This window comes from Tympanuchus pallidicinctus, unplaced genomic scaffold (genome assembly GCF_026119805.1).
Source record: "Tympanuchus pallidicinctus isolate F22 unplaced genomic scaffold, pur_lepc_1.0 scaffold8, whole genome shotgun sequence".
NCBI classification, from domain to species: Eukaryota; Metazoa; Chordata; class Aves; order Galliformes; family Phasianidae; genus Tympanuchus; species Tympanuchus pallidicinctus.
This window is the reverse complement of record NW_026294802.1, coordinates 31,999,878-32,022,927: the sequence shown is the minus strand read 5'-3', so window position 1 is coordinate 32,022,927 and position 23,050 is coordinate 31,999,878. Positions and strand designations below refer to the sequence as shown.

General features: G+C 35.0%; 1 protein-coding gene across 8 annotated transcripts in view; it reads left to right on the top strand.

Annotated features, from left to right (window-relative positions):
• The window catches only part of SLC16A7 (solute carrier family 16 member 7), a 75,993-nt gene that overhangs the window by 36,148 nt on the left and 16,795 nt on the right, over window positions 1-23,050 (top strand). For 4 of the 8 annotated variants that reach the window (XM_052669190.1, XM_052669195.1, XM_052669193.1 and 1 more), the window contains exon 2: window positions 12,678-12,920. In XM_052669190.1, coding sequence (XP_052525150.1) covers window positions 12,707-12,920 — 214 coding nt within the window. In that variant the 5' untranslated portion in view covers window positions 12,678-12,706. Of the gene's footprint in view, window positions 1-4,039; window positions 4,132-6,141; window positions 6,279-12,677; window positions 12,921-13,739; window positions 13,851-13,901; window positions 15,205-23,050 lie in introns of those variants that run through there. The other 4 variants (XM_052669194.1, XM_052669191.1, XM_052669198.1 and 1 more) reach the window with 4 other exon arrangements.

Below are 23,050 nucleotides of genomic sequence, written 5' to 3'. Positions count from 1 at the left end.
ATAGTCGTTTCTTGATAAAGTAAGTCTTTCACAACACTTACTTGGGAGCGACCCATAGCAATATTTGGCCACTATAGCAATACAAGTTCATTTTAACTGCATCAAGCGCTCTGTTTGCAAAGTTTCAATCTGTTCATTTTATATTCACAAATTAGAGCACCTGATATATTTCAAAGAGGTTTCAGCTTTTATTATTCTCGGACCATGTTGGTGCACCAGTTTTCCAGCTCATTATTAGTTATCAAACCCAACCAAAGTTTGGGGAAGCCTTTTTTTCTCCATTAATTCTGTGAGCTTAAGTTTGCAGGACATATATAGAAGTCCATTTGTCAGAAATCACCACCTGCATGTCCAGATGTGGTGCGTGAGAAACAACTAAAGTAAATAAAAGTCTTCCAATAGCAAACTTTTGCATTCTTTTTTTTTTCCTTTATTTTTTATTGTTAATAATGTCTGAAACAGCTTATGAAAAAAAAAAATACAATATTGTTATTTAAGGAGCTTGCTTGAAAAGATTTCCCTTTCTTTGAAGCAGAATTAAACAGTTCTTTTTGTTTGCTACTAAATTGTACTTAGCAATCATAGGTAGTAAGAATAGGTATTTGTTATGTATCTGCACTATATATACAGCTAACTCTATAAAGCAACTTTATGTTTGATGCATAACGGAAAGAAGCTGGAGCCAACTGGAAAAGTCAAAAATGCCAGAGCATTCCATATGCTTCTCCTAAAAGTCCTATTTTATTTTGTTAAGAAGATGAGTCATAGCTTTATTTACACTTTGATGATGAATGCAACACTATTTGCTTCACCCTTTTGTGCACTTGATTATTTCCTCAGGAAAACGATACAGATGAATTGAGTCACTGAGTCCCTGTTCACTTTCCCACAGTGTTGGTAAATTAAAGGTCAATACTGAAGTTTATCAGTACTGCATTTTGCAGCATTCAGGTCTGTTCTTCACAGGAAAATGAAACATTTCCCTGCAAAGGACAAGTGAAATATTCTGTGTCTTCCAATTTCATTTCATACCTAGAGTCACCTACATATGTAGCACCATTTTCTGAGATGTACATAAATATAACTTAGGTATGCTTTTCCATTAGATTATCCACTTTATTGTTTACATGATACAGTAAATGTGTGTAGCCTTTTACAGGTATATTTTTAGAATGAGTAAATTGTGCTAGGCAGTAGATCAAAAACCAGTCCATGCTCTTTCCACGTGTGACAACCATACAAATTTATTTGGAGCTAATTAGAACAGAGTTCATTTTACACTACTGCCATCTCTTAGTAAATCTTATACTTTGGAGTCTAATTACTTGTTTGTTTTTGACAAAGAACGGCTATGGAATAAGTTTTAATATTATTAGAGCATAGGTTATATCAACAAAAGTGCTTCTAATTTTGAATTTATTGAGTTGCTTTTGACTAATGAAACAATGTTGACTCCTATACATAACCTCTGTCCAAAATGCATAATTTACTAGCTAAATCAGAACTAGCAGAGTAGCAGAACTCCTGTTTGCAGGACTGCTTACTGGGTTTGCAACCCAAACAGTATTGCTTTTGAATTGTCCATTTTTATTAAGAAATAGCTTTGTATTAAGAAAACGACTTTTCTTAATGTTTGGAAGTACTTGATAGGTTCTGATCAAGTGGCTTACATTCTGGAAAAAAAAAAGCTGCTGTATGGGTGCTGTATAAGGTAAACACATAGTGCTGGAGTCAGTGGAAAACACATAATGAGAGATTCAAATCTGGAAAAACACAGAAAATTAAGAAAAAAAAGGGAGAAATGAAGTTGAATGAAGACTCCTAGTCTTCATTCCTGATGTCAGCACAAGAAAGAAGAGGTTTCAGGATTGTATAGCACTTCTCTAGCATCCTTCAGTGGTTGGTCATCTCATCTCATTGAGTTCATCAAGCAAGTGTCAATCAATAATTTTATGACACTGTGCCATAGCAGAGCTGCAGTCTTCACACACATATTCTGGACATTCAATGAGAGCAGAATGTAAAAGACAAAATAAAAAACTGCAAATAATACAAGTATAAACAATATGATTAAATTAGATTCTCGATGAATTCTAAAGCTTTCTGCAAATTATTCAAAGATTGTTTTAAGTGCAGCATTGTAGAACTACTCTGTTGGAGGTACAGCTGTATGATGTACATTTTGGACAGCGTGTACTGGGCTAGAAAGTGTCCTACATAGTAGACACAATAGACACAGGTTTTTTGATCTCCTCACGTCCCATTTCTCACAATGGGTGGCAGAGTACACATTAGAAATAGATTAAATTGTCTTGGTCTTTAAAGTTATTTTGTATATATATCAGCAGGTTACCTCATTAACACTTGGACAAAGTACATAGTAAGTTTGTAATTAAACATCCTCTTCCTTCCAATGGAAATCAAATACAATTCCAGCTTCTTCCTTCCCTGTATTTGTTTATGTTAAATATTATCATTGCCTAAATTATATTAGTTTTGGTACATACTTCAAATAAATTTTTATCACCATGTTCCAGACTGGACAAATAATCACCACACATGCACTTATTTTATGTAGTGCAGTGCCATGATACCTGAGTATAACTAAGTTGTCTAGATGGGATATTGAGCTAAGAAAGCTCTTCTATTAAAAGAAAGCTCTTCTATTAAAAGTGTGAGTACCTCTGTATAATACCACACTGTTCCATGTAAATGTATACCTCCCCTTTTGCTCAGTTGTCTGCTCATCTCATGGAATAAAAATATATATTTATAACAACATAAATATCAGCATGAGAGGAGCAGTAACTTAACTGTGCTGGACATTGCTGTCTACTTTAGTGCTAGGTAGTTAGAGATGTTACTTTCCTCTGTATAGCCCTCAGAGTGCTATTAAAATCTGGTTTCTGTATTAAGAAACAACAAGTGCATCTTCAAGGATGCCCTCTGCGTGGGCATCGTGTTAGCCTGTTTATCTATTGCATAGAACTGAGGAACTGGGTGCAGTAGGAGTGAGCGTACCTTGCTGTCAAGATTTACTTTTTTTAGAGTCCTGGAAATCACTGGTCATAGGGTGAATAAAATGGTAACTAATATTTCCTATTTCCTAGGGAATATTCCTAGGGAACACTCTCAGGTAAACTGTGTCTGTAAAAAAAGTGTTGACGTTTTCAGAACTCCTCCACTTTGATTTATGAGCCCACACAGATTCAATTCTCAAATCATTTTTTAATAAATGTATAGAACTTTTCATCTCTGCTAAATTCTGTTAAGGCACATTGATAAAATACTTATTTTCATTATTTCTACTGATCTAATAGGCTTTAGTACTTCTTGAATGATCTCTGAATTAATTTATCTTTTGGTTGTAGCCTGCTTGAAATCACATTTTAATCTTTACTCGCAGAAGGAGCTCACACATCAAGCTTTTATGGGCACAGCTGTATCAATTTGATTTTTCAGTTTAAATTACCCATATGTTTTTAATTTTGTTTCATACAAATAGATGGATTGCTTTCTCTGCTCCCATAAAGCTTTAGAAAATCTGCCTTAACTGAATAGATTCTTACTTATGCGACCCAAGTTCTGGAGAGGCTGTTAGACTGAATACCTACAGAAAATATTCTGTCTTTTCCAAGATTCAGTAGTTCTCCAATAATATCTTTCAAAGGCTATTTTCCTTATTGGGAGTTTTTATGATTTTGCTCATTTTCTTCTTGCCAGCATATTTTGCATATCTTTCCACAAGTTAACTGTGGCTTAACTAATGTATCATTCTTTAGTTTTAGTGGTTCACACTTTTAAAAGCTTCCATCTCATCATTACTAACTTTTCCCATTTTAATTATAATATAGAAAACATTTCTTAAGCCAATAACAATTTCCAAACTGGCGAGAATACTAGAAGCGTGAACCCTGCAATAAGCTTTTGCAGTCTGGTGATACTTTCCAGCCTTGAACAGTTATTTGATCCCAGTCATATGTCCTTAGGAACAGAATCCAGATCAGTTTACTTCCTATTACATAATCAAAGTAGTTGTCACAGAGACTGAAACATTAGTAACTATTTCCACCCATAGGAGTCATGCGCTGCATGAATGTTGAAGAAAAATATTTTCTCCATATGCTCAAGGTCATACTTTCAGGCCATGATTTGGGTGAGGGGTAGGATGTATGCAGAAAATACCCTGGGCTGTGATACTGAAGCAGAGAAGACAAACAGCTTGGATTCTAATATCAAGAGACAGATGAACTTTGATAGTATTTACAGAAATTTATGGCAGCACAATTTGAATTGGAGTGTATTGCATCTTCATAATATTAAACTGATAGATGGATGTATTATCTTCAGCAATAAATGAACAAAATATTGCAATTTCTGAAGTATATAATTACATAAAATAATACAAATTCTGATTCTGAACACTTTAGCTACTTGCTCAGACTAAGAATAAGCTATTTCTTACCATCATCAATATTTTTTTCTCCAGCTTAGTGTAGAATGATATTAAAATGAATATATTTTATTATTGATAATGTAAAATCTGCTGCTTTGCAAAAACTGTGCTATTTATATTTCAAGTAATATGCAGGAGCAGTACAGATAACTCCATTAACACTGACTTGAAGCCTTAGGTCTTCCATTTATAAAATATTAAAAAAATGAATATTTAACTCTTTTCCCTCCAAACTTTAGAACTCTAAAATATTATCCAAGATATAGCTCTAGATTTATGTGAAGCCATTGCTGTTATTCTGGTTATTCTTTTTTATAACTTTAATTCTATTTGAATTGTAAAGACTATGAATGTGCTCATGTACTCAGAGGGCTTTGAGCCTGTGGCTCAAGAGCAGTCTATGAAGTGTTAAAATAATACATGCCTACAACATGTTTTTAGGCTGGTAACCATCATCGTTAAATATGATGGAGTACTCACAGAATTTAAAGGATGATAGGAATGGTTAGAAATAAATGAATAAGCAGATCAATATTCTTTCAGTGCTGATGCTTTGAGCTGTAATGAAGGAGTTTAGCTGAGCTTATTAAAACTTCTTTAATGGAACAACAAAGTTTTGGGGGTTTGTTTGTTTGTTTTTGAAAAGTTGATTTGTCTGAGGACTTTTTTTTTTTCAATTATGCCAAATTTTTCATCAGCCTCAATCAACTTATTGTTAAAGCTGATTAAGTCTTTGGACTGGATCACTGGCATTTTCAATTTAGCCTTCAACATTTCATTTCAGTGTACTCCAATTTGGGTGGGGTGCCAACTTCTCCTTGCTAGATATTTTATTGACTGCTTTTTTGAAGTAATTGAAACAGAATTGCAATCACTGTGGTTGGAATACATTTCACTTAAATTTATTCATCTAGCCATTTAGTAATCCAGAATAAGGTGGTCATTTAGGTTTCCCATAAAGTCAGACAAAAATGGTAATAACAAATGCTTAATGAATGGAAGTTTGACCCAGAATTGTGGGAACTGTGAATGCAGAACAGATTTTAGAAGTTTTAATAATAGTACTCCATGTGAATCTGACAGCAACAATAAATGAATAAATAAATAAGTTAATTCCAAGGAATGATGAATATTAGCAAGACTACACTGTTATCTCATTAATGACTTACTTGTGCTCGTAATCTGATCTCAATCATTTAACATTAGTTTCAGTGTAATTTTGTCAGATGGGTATCTCAGTTCAGTAAGAACCTCTTTAGTGATTTAGCAGTAGTAGCCCAGCCTTTGTTTAAACATGGATGAACAAGAGCCCTGGTGTGAATGGGATTTTTACTATGCTCTGTCAGGGTACTTAACACATTTTTGCTTTTCACAGGGCAACATCTTAACACACAACATTCCCTTCTGTCTCAGTAATCCTATACTGAGTCCTCAAACTGAGACAGAAGATGTGCCTTTATTCCAGTCTGGATTAGACCTTTATCATTCCTGCAAATATCAGGAACTCACAGCTTGTAATTGTGCTTGGTTAACAGTTTTTGTTTCTCCATCCAATTTTCTGCTTAGGTGATGCTGTTACTAGGAATCAGCCCATTGCAACACCAAAGCCTATGAGGAAAGAGAGTTACTGGGATTGTTCATTTATTTTTGACTTACAGCACGTGACTTTCCCTTCATTCTGCCTCTCTTCACAGAGCCTGCCTCTGCTAACCTTCCAGGCATTTGGAACAAAGTTATTCCCATGTGTGCTTTGGAAGTATGAGGGGCTATTACTTTCCCACTTTGCCTTCAGGCATATGCTAGTGTTGGTACTGCTTCAGTGGTATGAAAAATATGTTACAATATTGATTCTAACTATGTTTCTTTCATAAATATGACTGTTTAGAACTACTAATTTGTCTGATGTTGGAGAGAAAAAAATAATTTGTCTTTTTCTTTTTAAGAAGATAAAGCTTGATATTTAAAATAGCTGTGGTAATATATTTTAACATTATTGGTTATTGTGCTACTAAGGATTGAAGTGAAGCAGGCTTTAAAATTAAGACCAGTGGTTCTTTTTAAAAAAAGATTTGACCAGATTTAAAAAAAAAAAAAAAGAAAAAAAAAAGAACAAAAAAGAAAGATAAATCCTAACATAAACCTCATAAATAAAAATTAGTATTGTTTATTATATTTATAGTACAATGTACTTGTTGTTACATTTTGCTATCTGGAAAACACCGTCTTTCAATTTGTGGACTTCGGAGAAACTTTACAAAAACAGCAGCTTTCTAAAATACTTGATAATTTGGGTGCATTTTAGCAGTTTTGTTCTTCACAGAGTGTTTTTATCCTGCAGGTTAGACCCCAATGGAAAAAAAGTGCAGTAAAGTCAAATTCTGAATGTATCTGTAAGACACTCGGGTTTTATTTGTCATGTAGCCCTCAGTCTCTGCATATGGGCATTCAGACAAAATGCAGCCTATTTTCCTCTTTCAGGAAGATAAGTAGGCTGGCTACCAGTGCTCCTTAGTAGTTACTTTGCCTATTTAAAGCTTAAAGTTAGAATAAGGGCAGAGGACAGTCTCTCTTGGTCCCTTCACTAAGAGTCCTTCTATGTCCTGCCTTTCCCCACAACAAAATCCCAAGTCAGAGCAAAACCATCTCACAAAACTAATAAAGATTTTTTTTTTTTCAAATAATGAATGTTGCTTAAAGAATAATAGAAAATTGCCAAAGAAGTATCATTTAGTATAACAATAACCCTATAATACTGTCCTGCTTGGAATTAATTGGAGCTACTGATAAAAATAAGAAAAAAAAAATTATTTCCAGCTTTCAAACAGAGATCTTTTATATAAATTTAATTCCTATATGTCTCATTCCTTAGCTAATGCTACCACAAAGTCATTGATTTTAAATAGAACTGTGTCATTAATATTCATTAGGGTTTAGAGCAGCTGACTATCCAAAGCTACAAAACAAAGACTGTACCCCACCTATGCTTCCACTTCAAGTATCAAGCTGTACAATTAATTAGCATTTGTTATGTAATGAGCTTTAAAAATCTCATTCTTAATTGACAGTTTGCTTAGACATTAGTCTGCATCTCAGCTCTGCCACCCATTTTGGTGTAAAATGCAGTCAAGTTATTTATCCTGCTACTGTATTCTGGAAGTGAATGAAACTTCTGAATCACCTCACTAGACTATTAGGAAACTGAGTGAACTGAAGTTTGCAAGGCTCTTTGCAGTCCCTGGCTTACTATGTGAAGCTGGAATGCCCTACATATGTGCTAAATATTCCTATCGTGCAAAAAAATAGGGACAGATTTTTCACATACCATCTCTTTTCCTCTGGGACAAATGGCAGACAGAACACAAGTGGAGAATGAAGCAGTTACTTTAATGGTGCAGAAGAGCCAAACTAAAACACCCAGTAAAATCTGTGTCTCTGTAAGCATGAGAACAGCACAACCCCTTCTCAGAAGTCTGTGACAAGCTGTTGTACTGAGAGCTGATGCTGGTGCTGGCAACTGCAGAATATTAATGAAGCCCTGGTCTGAACAGGTTGATCGTGACTGACTGAAGTTTGCAGCACTTGGTATCAAGATACATTATTTGTCTGTCATGTTTCTTCATGGTTTGACCTTGCTGCTTGCTTTCTTGTGTGTTTCTTTCTCTCTCTCTCTCTCTCTCTCGCCATTCCTTCCTCCTTTCTCCATTTCCTTCTTTCTTTTCTCCTTCCCTTCCTCTCCCTCCATGTTTCTCTTTTTAATTAACTTGTTCTCATTTGCCCAATTAAATTCTAGTGTGCTGAGATACCTATATAATAACAGTGTTGAATATCATATGTTTTAAATGTATCCTTTTGCTCTCATTCTACTGTTTCTTAGTAGGAAGACACATACAGCTCTTTAAGTTAGAGATGTTCTTGTTTGCTGCTTACATAACAGGGATTTATACAGAGGAACTAGAAGAAGCTTAGGATAAAATCCTTGTTCACAGCCTAATTCAAGGTATAGAAAGACTGAGCAGCCTCTGTATACCTGACAGTGAGAAGAGGGCTGATGGCTTCCCCAGGGACATGCTCCACACACTGTACCACTGCTGCTTCTTCATGCAGACTATCCCTCACCCACCACTTGCCTATAAAAGGAAGGGGATGAGGAAGTCTAACTGGTGAGCCATTGACACACAATGGAATTTGTGTGACTGCATGTCAGTTCTGCTGGTGACCTTTATTTACTCAAATGTAGCTTTTTCTTTTTTCTTTTTTCTTTTTTTTTCTTTTCTTTTTTTTTTTTTTTTTTTTTTTTTTTTCCCCTTGGTACTGTGTTCTTCACATGCACATCATCACAGTTGACTGTTTTTACCTTTTCTACTCCGTATATCTTAATATGCTTCGTAGCCTTTACTAACCTCTGAGAGCTCTGGAAAGACTTTTCCCTTATCATTGCTTCAGTCCTCCCTCTTCTTTTTCTTCGTCTATCAGAATTTGTACCTTCTCATCTAAAATGCTATTTCATTTTGTCATTTTGGTTGCTAATGGATTTTGCACTCATCTGTATACGTCTTATACTATCAAAATCTTACCAGTTAAGCTTAAGGGAAGAGCTGAGGATATTAATGTGTTAGACTGCTTTAGAAGAAGTTCCGTTTTGTGGATATTAAATTAGATTTTTCCAGGAAGAAGCTGCTTTAGTTCCTGAGAAAGTATGGGATGTTTGAGACATTGGACTTAATATTTCTGACAAAATGATTACTTTGCTTTTCTTTATGCAACTATGTATGTATTTACTTATGTATTTTCTTTTTACTATTTAAAGTGAGTTAAAAATGGCTATCATGATCATAAAGGAATATCAGGGAAGCTATTATTAACTGACTCTGTGGAATATACAGGAGGTGTAAGATATAATGATCCAGGCTCCTCTTTGTGGCAGGGCAGCATCTGGCATAGGGTAGTAGACAGTCATTCACTGTAGCAGTGCTATGAGCTGGCAGTGCAGTGGGCTTTGAAGCATAGGTGGAGGCATAGGAAAGCTACTGCACCTTTGCTCTTTTCCCTGATGTCCTCTTAGTTTACTCCAAAGCTTCAAAGAGAGGAGCTGCTACCCTGACAAGGCAAATACAATGAGATTTTTCCAAAGAGTTGATACCTTAGAATCGCATTATTATCCAGGTTGGAAAAGATCTTTAAGTCCAACCATCTGTCCAACCCACCAAATCCACCACTAAACCAGTCCCATAATGCCACGTACATTATGCCTTTCCAATGTTTGACTACCCTCTCCATGAATAATTTTTTCCCAGTACCCAATCTCAACCTCTCCTGGCACAACTTGTGTCTGTTTCCTTGCAAACTAATACTTGACACCTGAGGGACAGGATCACCTCCCTTGACCTGCTGACCATGCTTCTTTTGATGCAGTTCAGGATATAATTGGCTTTCTGGGTTGCAAGGGCACCTTCCTGGCTCATATCCAGCTTGTCACCCACCAGTACCCTTGTATTGTTTCTGATGGTGCTATGCTCCAACTTTTCATCTCCCAGTTTGTATTGATAGCTGCAACCCTTGCCTGCTGGCCACCCTATTTCTGATGTACACCAGGACTCTGCTGGCCTTCATCACCTTGGCATACTTCTGGCTTGTATTCAGCTGTCTACTGACCACTGCTCCCAGGTCCTTTTCTGCCAAACAGTTTTCTAGCCACTCTTTCCCAGGCCTACAGCACTGCACTGGATTGCTATAACACTTGGGCACCACTGGAGTTCTTCTGAACAATGTACTGGTAGTGATTTTGCCAAACACTGGTGTGTTATTTTTAGGAAAAAGCATGCTGTCTCAATAAATTGGTTATCACTTTCCTTTTTTATGAGGAGCAATTCCTCGATGCTGCACCATATTACTATAATTTATAAAAGAAGTGCTGTTGTATGAATATGAAATATAAAAACAAATATGTTCAAATTTTGAAGTGTAAGAAAATAATAGTTAACTTTTTTTTTCAGGAAATAACTAAAAGTTTTCTCTAATGAACAGTACAACAGATTTCTGGGACAGAAAACTGCTATTCCAGGCCATTCAGTTAGGTCATAGAAATGGGATTTTTATTTTCATGCCAATTTATGTGGTTTTCTTTTTCTTTTTTTATTTTTTTCCTGTGGAGGCAATCAGTTACTATGCATGCCCTAGTGTATGATGGACTTTTTGAGATACTTTGCCTTCCAGTGGTCCTCAGTCAGTAAACAGGTGTTTAACTACTTTGCCAAAATTAAATTTCAACAACTGTAATTGTCTCTACTTTTCTAACTTCTAGTGGCAGACCCAGGTTTTTCCTTCTGATTCATGACTAATATTAAGCTGAGACCAGGGTAACCAGAACCAAAGTACATGCCAGGGGTTCTTTCTGGACATGCATATTAACAAAAAAAAAAAAAAAAAAAAGTCTGTGGAGCAGTAGATTTCTATTGCTGTCAGCAGCAAATCTGTATAACATGATGCAGAAAACAAATTAGCTGGGATATTGCAGCTTTGCATAGAAGCCAGGTGTTTTAGTGGTTGATTTAGCTCCTTTGGAGGTTGGCCAGTATGAAGGTGATGTCTACAATCAGCTGCAGTCGAGTAGAGAATCAGAATTAAAGAGGTTTCTATCACAAAGGTGACCTTATGATAGATAATTTGTAAAGGAACACTTTGCTAGTATGTGGCATTTACCCTGACAGCACTCTAGGTACTATACTGGGAATTAATATAAGCTGACACAGTTCATTTTTTGGTTTTGTTAAAGTAATCATATCACTCCCAATGCTAATGCAGTTCACTGTGAGAAATTGGGGTATGATGTAAGCAACACAGAATAAATCTCATGGAGACTTACTGGTAATCATAATCATAATAAAAAAAAAACTTACGTATTGTTATGATCCACAGCTTTCAGTACTGTCTGTTAGGAGACCATTCAAGAGTAAGAAGTCATGCAAATGCCCAAGTAAGAAACATAGAAAAGGGTGGAATGTTCAGGACATGCAGTGTGTGTAGGTTGCATTACACAGATGAAAACAAAGTGGACTCCAACTTTGTTCAGTAAAAAAGAGGATTTAGATTGGAAATTTCTCAGAACTACAAAATTAATTCTTGCTGCTACATATTCTTTAGGAATATAATATCAAGCTGGTAATATTTAATATCTATAGGAATAAATAATCAAGATGATAATAAAAATATAAAATTAATTTCAGGCCTTAGGAGTTTTAAGTGAATTACCTATGATTTGTTAAACTCCCTGATTTTTTTTTTTTTTTTTTTTTTTTTTTTTTTTTTTTTTTTTTTTTTGTTGCACCTCTAGGAACCTCTGCAAAAATCACTTTGATGCTTTCTATTATGATAAACTTTAAATTAGAAAATAACTGTGGAAAGTTTGTGAAGTTATTAGTAAAAGACTTTCTGATGTCTTTAAATGTGTAAATATAGAGCAGAAAAAAAATTACCATCGAGATTGACTTTGCCCCTGCAAGTAATATCAGCAATTACTAATAAGCAGAATAAAATTTTAAAACCAGTACAATATGACATTGTAATTTTTGTGTTTATTTTATGGCTACACAAGGAATTTTAAGTCTTTCTTTAAAATACACTCTTAAAATGTTATCTTGAGTTAAGCGAGAAATATTAACAATGATTAATGACTGGAAAATGAGAGCACATGATAAAGCATTCTATTACACACTTGTTCATTACTGTAATTGCTGATGATTTTTCAAAAGTCATTGCAAGTGTTGCTAACAAAACAGCATTTAGGAATTATTTACTGTAACTTTTTCCATTTCTTTCTATACGATATTGTTGTTTTTTCTGTCATACCTATTCTAAGTCCATAGTGTAGATCAAAGAGATAAGGAAATTTACCTACACAAACACATCATTTTCCAAGAAATGAATAATTACAAACACAATTTCAGTGACATAGTTACACATACTAAATGGGATATTTCAAATATTCAAATATTCTTTTCTTTTTTCTTTTTTCTTTTTTCATTTTTCTTTTTTCTTTTTTCTTTTTTCTTTTTTTTTAAAAGAACAGATTTTTGCTTCTGAAAACAGGTTTTTGTATTCTATGTTTGCATGTAAACTGGGAGTTGGTCTCTGCTTTGAGGATTCTGCAGATGATGGTGGAATACTGCAGTATATTAAAGAAAGAAAAAATGTCTGAAACTTTGTTTCTTCTCTTCTTTTTCAGCTTAATTGGAGAAGAGGCAGAGACTAGAAATGCCACCAGCAATAGGAGCACCACAGTACCCACCTCCAGATGGAGGCTGGGGGTGGGTTGTGGTCTTTGGGGCCTTTATTTCCATTGGATTCTCCTATGCATTCCCCAAAGCCATCACGGTATTCTTCAAGGAAATACAGGAAATCTTCCATACATCATATAGTGAGATTGCTTGGATATCATCAATAATGTTGGCTGTCATGTATGCAGGAGGTAAGATGTTTGTGAAATTTGAAATATCACAGCTCACCTGCCCACATGGTCTTAAAGCACTTAAAGTTAATTACTAACTGATTTTACAAGTTACCTAAGAATTTACCTGGTGCTTTTTCTTTGAATGTTATAACTTGGAACATCTCAGACTGTTTAATAATGGGACTATGAAATCTTCAATACATATATTATAAAAAAATATGTACATATGTATAAAAATGTATAGAAACTGTGTGTATAGAAACTGAAAAGTTTATATAGAAAAGGAATATAGTATAAAGTATATAGCAACTGAGAACACTGTGCCTATACCACTTTGTCTTTATTCACCGAAGAGCAGCACTTCTGTATTTTTCAGAAGTGGTTTCTGTAATAAAGTATGATATTATCAGATCCCAGCAAACGATCGTGTGAAGAATACATGAAGTCCTGTTTTTACCATGGTATTTTTTTATCACTGCTTTCAACCTACCTAAGCCTTGACATTTGAGTGACCATAGCTGCTTTAGCAGTGAAGGAAGAGAGCTAGGTGTCTATAGGAGAGAGTTCAGACTAGCTGAGTTGCACTCTTTAAGTATCTTTTTTCTCCTCTGACTATAAAGAAGAGTCTACAGCCAGCATAGCATTAGCTGAAGCGCCTCAGTTAAATATTTTTCAGTTAATGGAATGGAAAACATAATGGTTGTTTTTTTTTCTTAAAATGGTAGCAGAGACAGAGACCTAATAAAGTTGATTTGGCAAGTGGTGCCAGTATCAATGCAAACTTGCTTTTCAGATGTTTTGATCTTATATTTATTAATAGGGAGAATTTGAAGGAGTTTATAGGAGCAGCAACAATTCACCAAGCGAAGAAGTAACTTGATTCAGTGCCTTCAAGAGTGGAGTAAAGGAGCATACATATCCTTGCTATATGTTATGACTTATGACCAGGTTACTCTCAAATCATAACTGGTGGTTATGGATACTGCAATCCTAAAAATGTGTTTCACTCTGATAATACGCCATTTTGTGTGTGCAAGCATGCTTGACTAGCACCGTGCGCTCTGCAAGCAGCCCAAAGGCAGTCAGTGTGCATGGTGCTGTGAGAATGGAGAGAATGTCTCATTCAGATTTCCTCTGAAAGTACTTTCTTCAGAAGGCTGTGTATTTACAAATACATATGCTCTTGCACTGCAAAGTGCACAGATGTAACTGTGGAAGCCCCTGTGTGGATCCATCTGGAAGAAGGGAAGTGCACAGATGATAAGAATTGGAATCTGCTTCCATTTTCCTTATGCTGTGACTTCTGAACTGAAGTCTTGTTCACTGTGTTTTCTAATGTTATCTAAATTTTATTAGGGCAGATTTACTTTATAGAACAGTTGTTTGTTGTTTTTTTGTTTGTTTGTTTGTTTGTTTTAATCTCTGATTAACATCTAATTTGTGCCATTTCTATCATCTCAAAGTTCACTCAACTTTTATTAATAGTGCAGACACAAACTGAAAGGCATTTAGCTATGGTCATGTTTGAACATAGGCTGATCTGAAAGCAATGCCCCTATTTTATTGTTTTGGCCCATGATATCAGATGTGGGTGTTGGTGGTTTGGCAGCAGAGGGGCTCACAAAATGGCATCTGACATGAAAGTGCATGTGAAGCAAAGATGTGTCACTGAATTCCTTCCTCCACACAGAAAAAAAAGGCACCCATTGACATGCATTGACTCTTGCTGAACAGATATGGAGACTAAACTATGGATGTGAGCACAGTGAGGCAGTGATGGTAGGTTTCAGCAGTGGCAACAGTGACAGTGGGTCACCTCCACTGGTGCAGAATTTACGACCATGGCATGCTTGTTGATTGCTGGCCAAAAGGCATAGCTAATGGTGGTGACTATTGACAAACAGTATTCTGTAGTTGAAAATTTGCTCTATCAAACAGTGTTATTGTGTTCTTTGCTGTAGATTCCATGGAATTTAATAGGAGGCATTACTTATCTCACTGTGGTTTTGAAATGACGATTCTGCTGGGTATAAACACTCTTTGAAGCCATAGCTTCTCTAGAACCACTTCCTAAAAAATAGAGCATTCAGACAATATCTGGCAGAATATGAAATAGCAATCAGGAAAAACACTTCTGAAGGAAATCACTCCATTGTTTTTACTGTCTGAAGGTGGTTTTATTCCTTAGCATTTGATGTGCTGTAATATGAAAGACATGAAGACCACAAGTACAGTGTGTAGTGTTTACTATGAAGTATGATATGTCTGCGTGAACACTCTCTTCATCATACTATTAATTAAGGTAACTTGAAAACATCTAAGATCTGTCATTCTCATTAGAGCTTAGCATTCAACCTATTAATCATCACAGTGGGGTCAGTGAATAAGTTAAGAGTCTGTGCTGACACTCTTTGCTTTAGAGGCTCCAGCCTCTTGCTGTAATTAGCTGGCTTCTGTGTTTCAATAACAAGGTATTAACTTACCTTTCAATGCTTTATGAAAAAAAAAACAAAAAACAAAAAACAAAACATGAATACTAATAAACTAATAAATGGCATCCAGTAAGGAACTAAAAGAATGTTAATTATGTTTATCACTTACTTCATACTTAGAATAAATGGCATTAAATTATAGCAGACCATCTGGCAATCCATATGGTCTCTTGCAGTCCTGGTTAATTCCTGCAAATAGGTCAAGCACAGCATTCACTCTGTTAGGAAAGCACTAAGCAGAGGTGACAAATCTGATAAATCTAGTCAATATGAAATTCTTTCCCCCTCTCAATCTAAGATAATAAGCAGTTCCGTGTAGTTCTTGTTGGGTTTATTTATTTATTTTTTCTCAAACACACTCTTTTCCTCCCAACTCTCGTCTCCTGGATGTTTATTAGAGCTTACTAAAAAGCCTTCCCAAAATGCAAGATCCTGTAATACGATCAAGGTTACATGTAATAGATGGCCTCTGTGGTTCAGCCTGTGCTTGAAAGAAGTATCCTCTGGAGAAGGGCAATAGTTCAGTCTCCATGGCAACTCCTTCTTCTGCCTCTCTTGAGCAGAGACTGTCAATTGTATTAAATTAGTGGTGATAGCTTTGTGATGGACTCCTACACACAAGGGACTGTGACTGGGATGACCACACTTCTACTACAGGAGGGCTGAATTTGGGGTAAGATGGAATTAGTGGAGCTATCCTGACAGGGCATATTGTGTTTGTGTACACAAATGAAAGCATATATATATATAATATGTATGCATGTATGTTTTCTTTAATATATCAACTGTGTGTGCATACTTAAAGAGTCATATGTTTGCTCTGGTGCACACAGATATTAAGGAATTGAAGACCCAAAAGACCAAATATGCTTTACCTCAGATTCTCACCGTTCATTCTTCCCTTTTTCAAAATTTCCATTTTTCCACTTTGCACAGCATTAACCAGCTAAAAGTGATTAGAAATTTTATTAGAGCTCTATTTGTCTAGAGAAAAATATATGTATTTGTTGTTTTCAGTATAGATTTGATGAGAAACCTTAGTGGCGGTCGTTAGAGCCATGTGACAGATATGTTGATTTCAGAGACAGCTGACTTTGGGTTTTAGACATCCTTGTGGAAGTCTAAAAACTGGAAAAAGCAGGTTACTTAATTGACTTTAACTCTTTTTCTTGTCATTTAGCCAAGAGCAAATTTCATTTTGGTTGTTGTTGTTTCTATTTTCAAAAATAGCTTTTTAGATGTGACACTAGGTTATAGAGATAAGCTTGAAAACTTCTAATTCTTCCAAACTGTGAAATGTGGGATTATTGTTATTTAACTTCCATTTAACTTCCATTCATAACATTTCCATTTAACTTCCAGATAACTTATCCAAATAATAATTTTAAAAGCATTTTGAGACCATTCTCCAAGAAAAATGCTTCAAGTAGATTGAGTAGTCAAGCAGAGTTTAAGTAGTTACCATTGCCATTTTTGAAAACATGCTTACAGTTAAAAAAAATACAACATCTCATTGATTCACAGAGACACAGAATTGCAGAATTATAGGAGTTGGAAGTGACCTCTAGATATCATCAACTCCAACTTCTCTGCTAAAGCCAATTCCCTACCGTAGGTCACAAAAGTGAGCATCCAAGAAGGGCTTGGATATCTCCAAGAAAAGAGACCCTCTTTTCTCACTGTTTTTCTTCTTCCTTTTTTTTTTTTTTTTTTTTTTTCTATGTTTCTTTCATTATTCAAGTTTGAGCTTAACCATCATGTAGTTGCAAACTCAAAAGATTTTTCAGGTGACAACGCAAAAGTAAACTAAAAACAAGTGCTCAATGTGACTTTGTTGAATATTAATTTGGAAAATAAAATATCATATGGTATGTTCAAAATATTTGTGATTTTATCTCAGTGGGTGTTTCAGTGATATTGCTGTGAAGATGGAATGACGTGAACTGTGGAGATGACAGTTGCAAAATGCATGCAACACAAACAACAGATGGTTATGGATTTTTACTTTTGGATAGAACCTAGTCTCCTATACTTTTCTTCTTCCCTGGTAACATTTTCTTATTTTACATTTACAAATACTGGCACAAGGTATTCCATGGCCGTGGATAAGGAGACTGAGAAGCTTTCTTAAACTGACCTATGTCCTTTGTTGTTAGGGACAAACATTTTTCTCCATCAGAATATGAAAAGCATTGAATTTTAATAACCTCATTTAGAGTGTCCTTGAAAGAAGAACTTATCAACTTTCCAAATGCCTCAGGGGCATGAGCGAATACTTTACATTTAGCCTAAAATGCATGTAAAGTGTCCATGTCAAGTTAATTTGAGACTCACGTAAAGAAAAGAAGGCGTAATGAGGAGACACAAGAAAAAAACATTTTGAGCCTTACTAACAGAGATAAGTTCTAGAAAGAAATACCAAGTATAACAAAATATTACAAATATACAGTTCTGTTTTTAAAAGAATACCCGAAGGCTTTGATAAAGTAGTACAGCTACATTTCACTTTTAGAAGTCTTTGAGTTTTAGTAAAACTACCTTTTAGGGAAGTGTTCTGTTGTAGTAACCTGTGTTTTAAATGCAGAGAGGTTCTCTGTTTCCACAATAAAACACCCCTGAAATTGGACTTGGGAAGAAGGATGATAATGTTTTAGATGGTTTCATACCTTTTTTTTCTTTTTGGAACAGATTTGTCATTCTAGCCAGTCATTCTAGCCAGCTCTCAGTCTTGCCATTCACAGACAGTCTCAGAGTTAAGTACGCTTAGAAAAATAATTTTTTTGGTCTTTTGACTAATTGTCAGAAAGACATCAACATGACAAAGAATTGCCACTGTACTTCTACTTAGCATTTTCAGTGTCTGAAACATAGGTTATTAGTAATGATTATCATAGGAATATTTGCCTTAACTTTGATTAAACTAACTCAAGCATCTAATGAAAACAATTTTCATTTATATACAAGCAGGCAACATTGATCTTTGTTTCTGTAGATAAATTAATCAATCATGACAGCTTTTTTTTTTATTCCTGAAGAAAATCCTTTTTTATCTCCCACTTTCTTTAAAATAATGGGTCAAAACCAGAACAAAACAAAATAATAAATAGCATACATCATAAAGTACATTTTCTAAGGGACAAAAATGTGGATTTGTTTAATTTAGAACTTAGGCCTTTGATATGTTCGTTGAGCTTGCAAAACTTTGATGAAGGAACGCTTTTTTTCTGTACACTAATAATGTTGGATTAGTTCCCATATAGTTTTTCATATCACTGGATCATACAATGGTTGCATTTGTGATGTGTGTCACATAATTCAAAGGTAATGAAACAATGGTGTAGCACAACTGGGAATCATGAGATATTTAAGCAGATCCCGGAGAAGTATTATGGGGAAGGAAAAGTCTATCTACTCATGCTGCGTATACCATTGTAATCACATCAGCACTTCAAATGAAATAATAAACCTGGCACTTTACAAAGAACTTATTATAGAATTTTACTGGTCCATTGTTTTGGAACGTCTAAGAACTATTCCCTTGTTTATTTTGAAAGGGTATAGTCAAGGGAAACAGACCTGAACTGTGATATTTATAAGATATTATAAAGCAGTATCAATTGACTACAGCTGAGATTTTTATTGTGATTCCTAAAGGTATGTAGATACGTATTTGTTAATAGAAGACTTAGTGGCAGGTTTATTCTTCTGCCAGAGTAACTACAGAAATCAAAGAATGAGGTTGTTTTTAATTGTCATTTAATTCATTAGCCAGTTTTGAAGATTTTTGCAGAGATCTGACACACATAGATAAACATATGTACCATATGAAGAGGTTTTTGATCAATCAGAGCTTTTTTATCTAGATTTTTAAGATTGCTATTACTTTTAAGATTAGTTATTAATATTACTATTGAGATTTTTAAGATTACTGTTAAGATCACCCATATTAAAGAGTACAGAACAACTAAAGTTTTCATAGCCAATAAACGTTTCAGGAATGTGTACAAGAAAAAAAAATTACCTTTATTTTTCACAGATTTTAGCATCTTTATTTAATTCTCAAGAAATTTAAGCATTTCCAGTGCAATTTTACCTGGCTTTTGTTTAAATGAATAAGAACTATGATGAGACAACATAATGGCACGTTTAAATATGGAGATTGTAATTAACATAGGAGACACTATTGAGAAATAGGTTATTCATTTACTCATCCAGTTCAAACACTTCCTGCAGCACTTTCACACGGGCAGGTTTTACACTGACTGTGCCCTGCTTTATTTTCTATTTATATTGCTTTGAAACACTTTTCATTAAGTGCTTTGACTCTCAGAAAATTCTGGAAGGAAATAGTGATACCATTAAAGCTTTTTAACAGTAGTAGCTAGAGATTATATCTTCTGTATCGATGGCTGACAGTAGGTTCAAGTGTATCCTCAGCAAGTTTATGGATGACATCAAGCTGTTTGGCGCACTCGACACTCCTCAGGAAGGGGATGTGATTCAGAAAGGCTTAGGCTTGATCACTGGGCCAAGGTGAACCTTGTGATGTTCAAGAAGACCAAGTATAAGGTCTTGCACATGGGTTGTGGCAACCCCCATTATCTGTGCAAGGTGGGGAATGTAAGGAGCACAGCATCACCATAAATAATGCAAAAATAAAGTGCGTACAAATGGATGTGGTCCTGCCTCTCTACTCTGTGCTGGTGTAATCTCACCTGTAGTGCTTTGTCTGCGTGTGGAGTACTCAGTACAGAAGAGACATGGACATGTTGGAGCACATCCAGAGGAGAGCCACAAAAATGACCCAAGGGATGGAACACCCAGCTGATAAAGCTGAGGCTGTTATTTCTGGAAAAGGCTCTGGGAAGACCTGAGAGGGGCCTTCAGGATCTAAAGGGAGCCTATAAGAAAGAAGGGGACAGACTCTTCAGCAGAGTCAGTTGTGATGGGACAAGGGCAAATGGTTTCACAGTACAAGTGGAGAGATTTAGATGGGATATAAGGAAGAAGTTTTTTACAATAAGTATGATGAGGCACTGGAACAGGTTGTGATTTGGGGCTTGTTCTGATAGAGATTTAATTAATATGCTTAGTCTTTCTATATCTCTTGAATGTTGTGTAGGTTGTAGTGCCTCAGAATTTCAATAACAGTTTCAGTTGTACTAGTTTTGATAACTTGGTAATCTTAAAATTATTGTCTTGTAAATGTCAAATCTTTCCTCATACCCCTAATTCACTTGCTTCCATCATTAACTAAATAAAGATAACACATCTGGGGGAATAAGTTATATGTTTAATAATAGGCAGAGTTTGTTTAGTAATTATAGCTGATTATAAGCTGATAGAAATCTATTGATCTTTTTATGTCTTCATCTGTTCTGTGAATGGTCTCGAAGTTCAATACATTCCAGTTTATTTGAGGCAAGATCCCTAAACGCTTCCCTGTTGGTATCAACTGACAGTACCAAACCTGTCATGCTGGAAGTCTTGCTTAGCTTGCTCGTCTTTGTAGGATGCCTTTGCTTTTCCATGAACACGAATTATTTGTGATTCCTTTTTTTTCTTTTACAGCAGTAAGCTTTGCTGTCCAGCATATGCTGCTGTCTAGATTTACTGCTGTAGCCTACATTTTATCTTCTTGTTATTCAACAGAGTAAAATATAACTTATTCAGAGGAGTGGCTTAGTGTCAGAACTTTCAAGGACTCCTTGCAGTGGCTTTCAGAGTAGGCATAATTCAAGAAGGCAAGTGTCCTATTTGGCCTTCCCTAGAAGATGGAGTCATCTTGTGTCCTTGGATGTCAAATTTCACTCAGAAAAACTTCAAGAACAGTTATGTTTTAAATCATTTGAATTGTTGGCATATACCTGAACAGCAGTATTGATGTATTTTTATTGTATTACTGCTAAGCTTTGAGTGTGTCTAATTAAGTAGCTGAAGCTGTTGTTATTTGTCTAATTAGAATACTTGAAATTTCCAAAGCAGAAAGTAAATAAGCTAAGTACAAGAGGTTTTACTTTTGGATCTTCTACATAAATACTCTCTTTGCAGGAACTGTTTAATCCATAAGAAACGAAGACACTATAACTGTTACCATGAAGCATTTAATTAAGGAGCATAAAGTTTTAAAGCTGTACACAAGCAGCATGGCATCATTACTTATGATGAATAAAAATTAATTAGCTAGCATGCCTGAACATCTATCCAGCAAAATACAGTAAAATAAAAGGACTGAAATCAGTAAATAGGTACATTACAGATAGATTGTGTGCTACATATGTGAAAATGTGAAAATCTTAATTGAACTTATTGCCGAATATTCTAGAATTGTAGTTTGGATAGTGACACTTGAAAAAAATAACAAAGTCGAAAAGGAAAACCTAAAACAAATCCATTGATACAGATACTGGCAATTGACATGTTTCACTAACAATGTCAGGCTGTTATCAGAGATATGCGAAAGAAGTGCTCGGAACTCTGCTCCAAGTATGGGCAATATGTGCTTAAATTTAAATGCCGAAGAACCAATCAAGTTCAAAGTTGTAATTCTGTCTTGCTTAATGAAAGTCAGCATATAAATGTGTGTTTATATATTTATGTAGAAATCCATCTTTTCTGTGAACTGTACATCCAGAAAGACTACATATTTCACAATGAAATGGGAATTTATCTCAGAGCAAGATCCATTGTGTGTTTCATGACTGTATTTAGAATAATGACCAACATAATTCAGCAGCTCATCTTCCACTGAGCTCCAGTTGAAAGGCTGTGGATCTGCAGCATTTTAAAAATGATTTAATAACATTTAGAAATGTAAAATAGTACTGTGTGATCTGAAATAAAATGTTTTTTTTTTATTATTATTCCATAAAGCTAAAGAGTAGGAATTGCACTACTGGATAGCTTTATTTCTAATTTGTTTATTTGTACCATAGTAGAAGTTTGCAATATTTCAGAATAATGTACTTCAAGAGTTTTGACTCAACCAAAAATTCTGAGATTTTAAACTTTTATTTCAGTTTAGGAATAAAACATGTTAAAGCATAAGGACATTTCATACAATGCTGGTTCTGATTTGTTATCAGTCCTTTACAATAAAATAGCAAGTCACAAAAAGAATATACCTAGGAGTGATTTTTTTTTTTTTTTTTTGTCTTTCACACAATGAATTTATATCTGTACAAAGAATGTGCAAGGACGTATAATCCGTTGCCATTCTGATTCAGAAGCTTTTTGTATTCACCTGCTCAAATACAACAGTAACTTAAGCACACAGCATGTGACTCTGTGCTCAGAGGAACAGATCTGAAGTGGCAAGTGAGATTAAGACACGAACAAATTCGTATCATGAACAATTTCTTCTTGATCACTTCTCCATATGTTATAAAAAATTTACCTGACAGAGTGTTCAGATATGCATATTGCCTAGATCATTCAACTTTCTAACCAATAGTTTTTAAGCAAGATGTATTAAAATTGATTAGACAAACTTAGTTCCTCCTGCAGGAAGATAGTAATTCATTTATTAGGAAACCTAAGTAATATTCTCCTCACCAGCACATACATTAAATCCTTGCAGAGGCAGATGTATTTCACTGGATCATTTTAATATGTTCTGGCTGAAAAATATTAGCATAACTCCTTAGATGCAAGGTG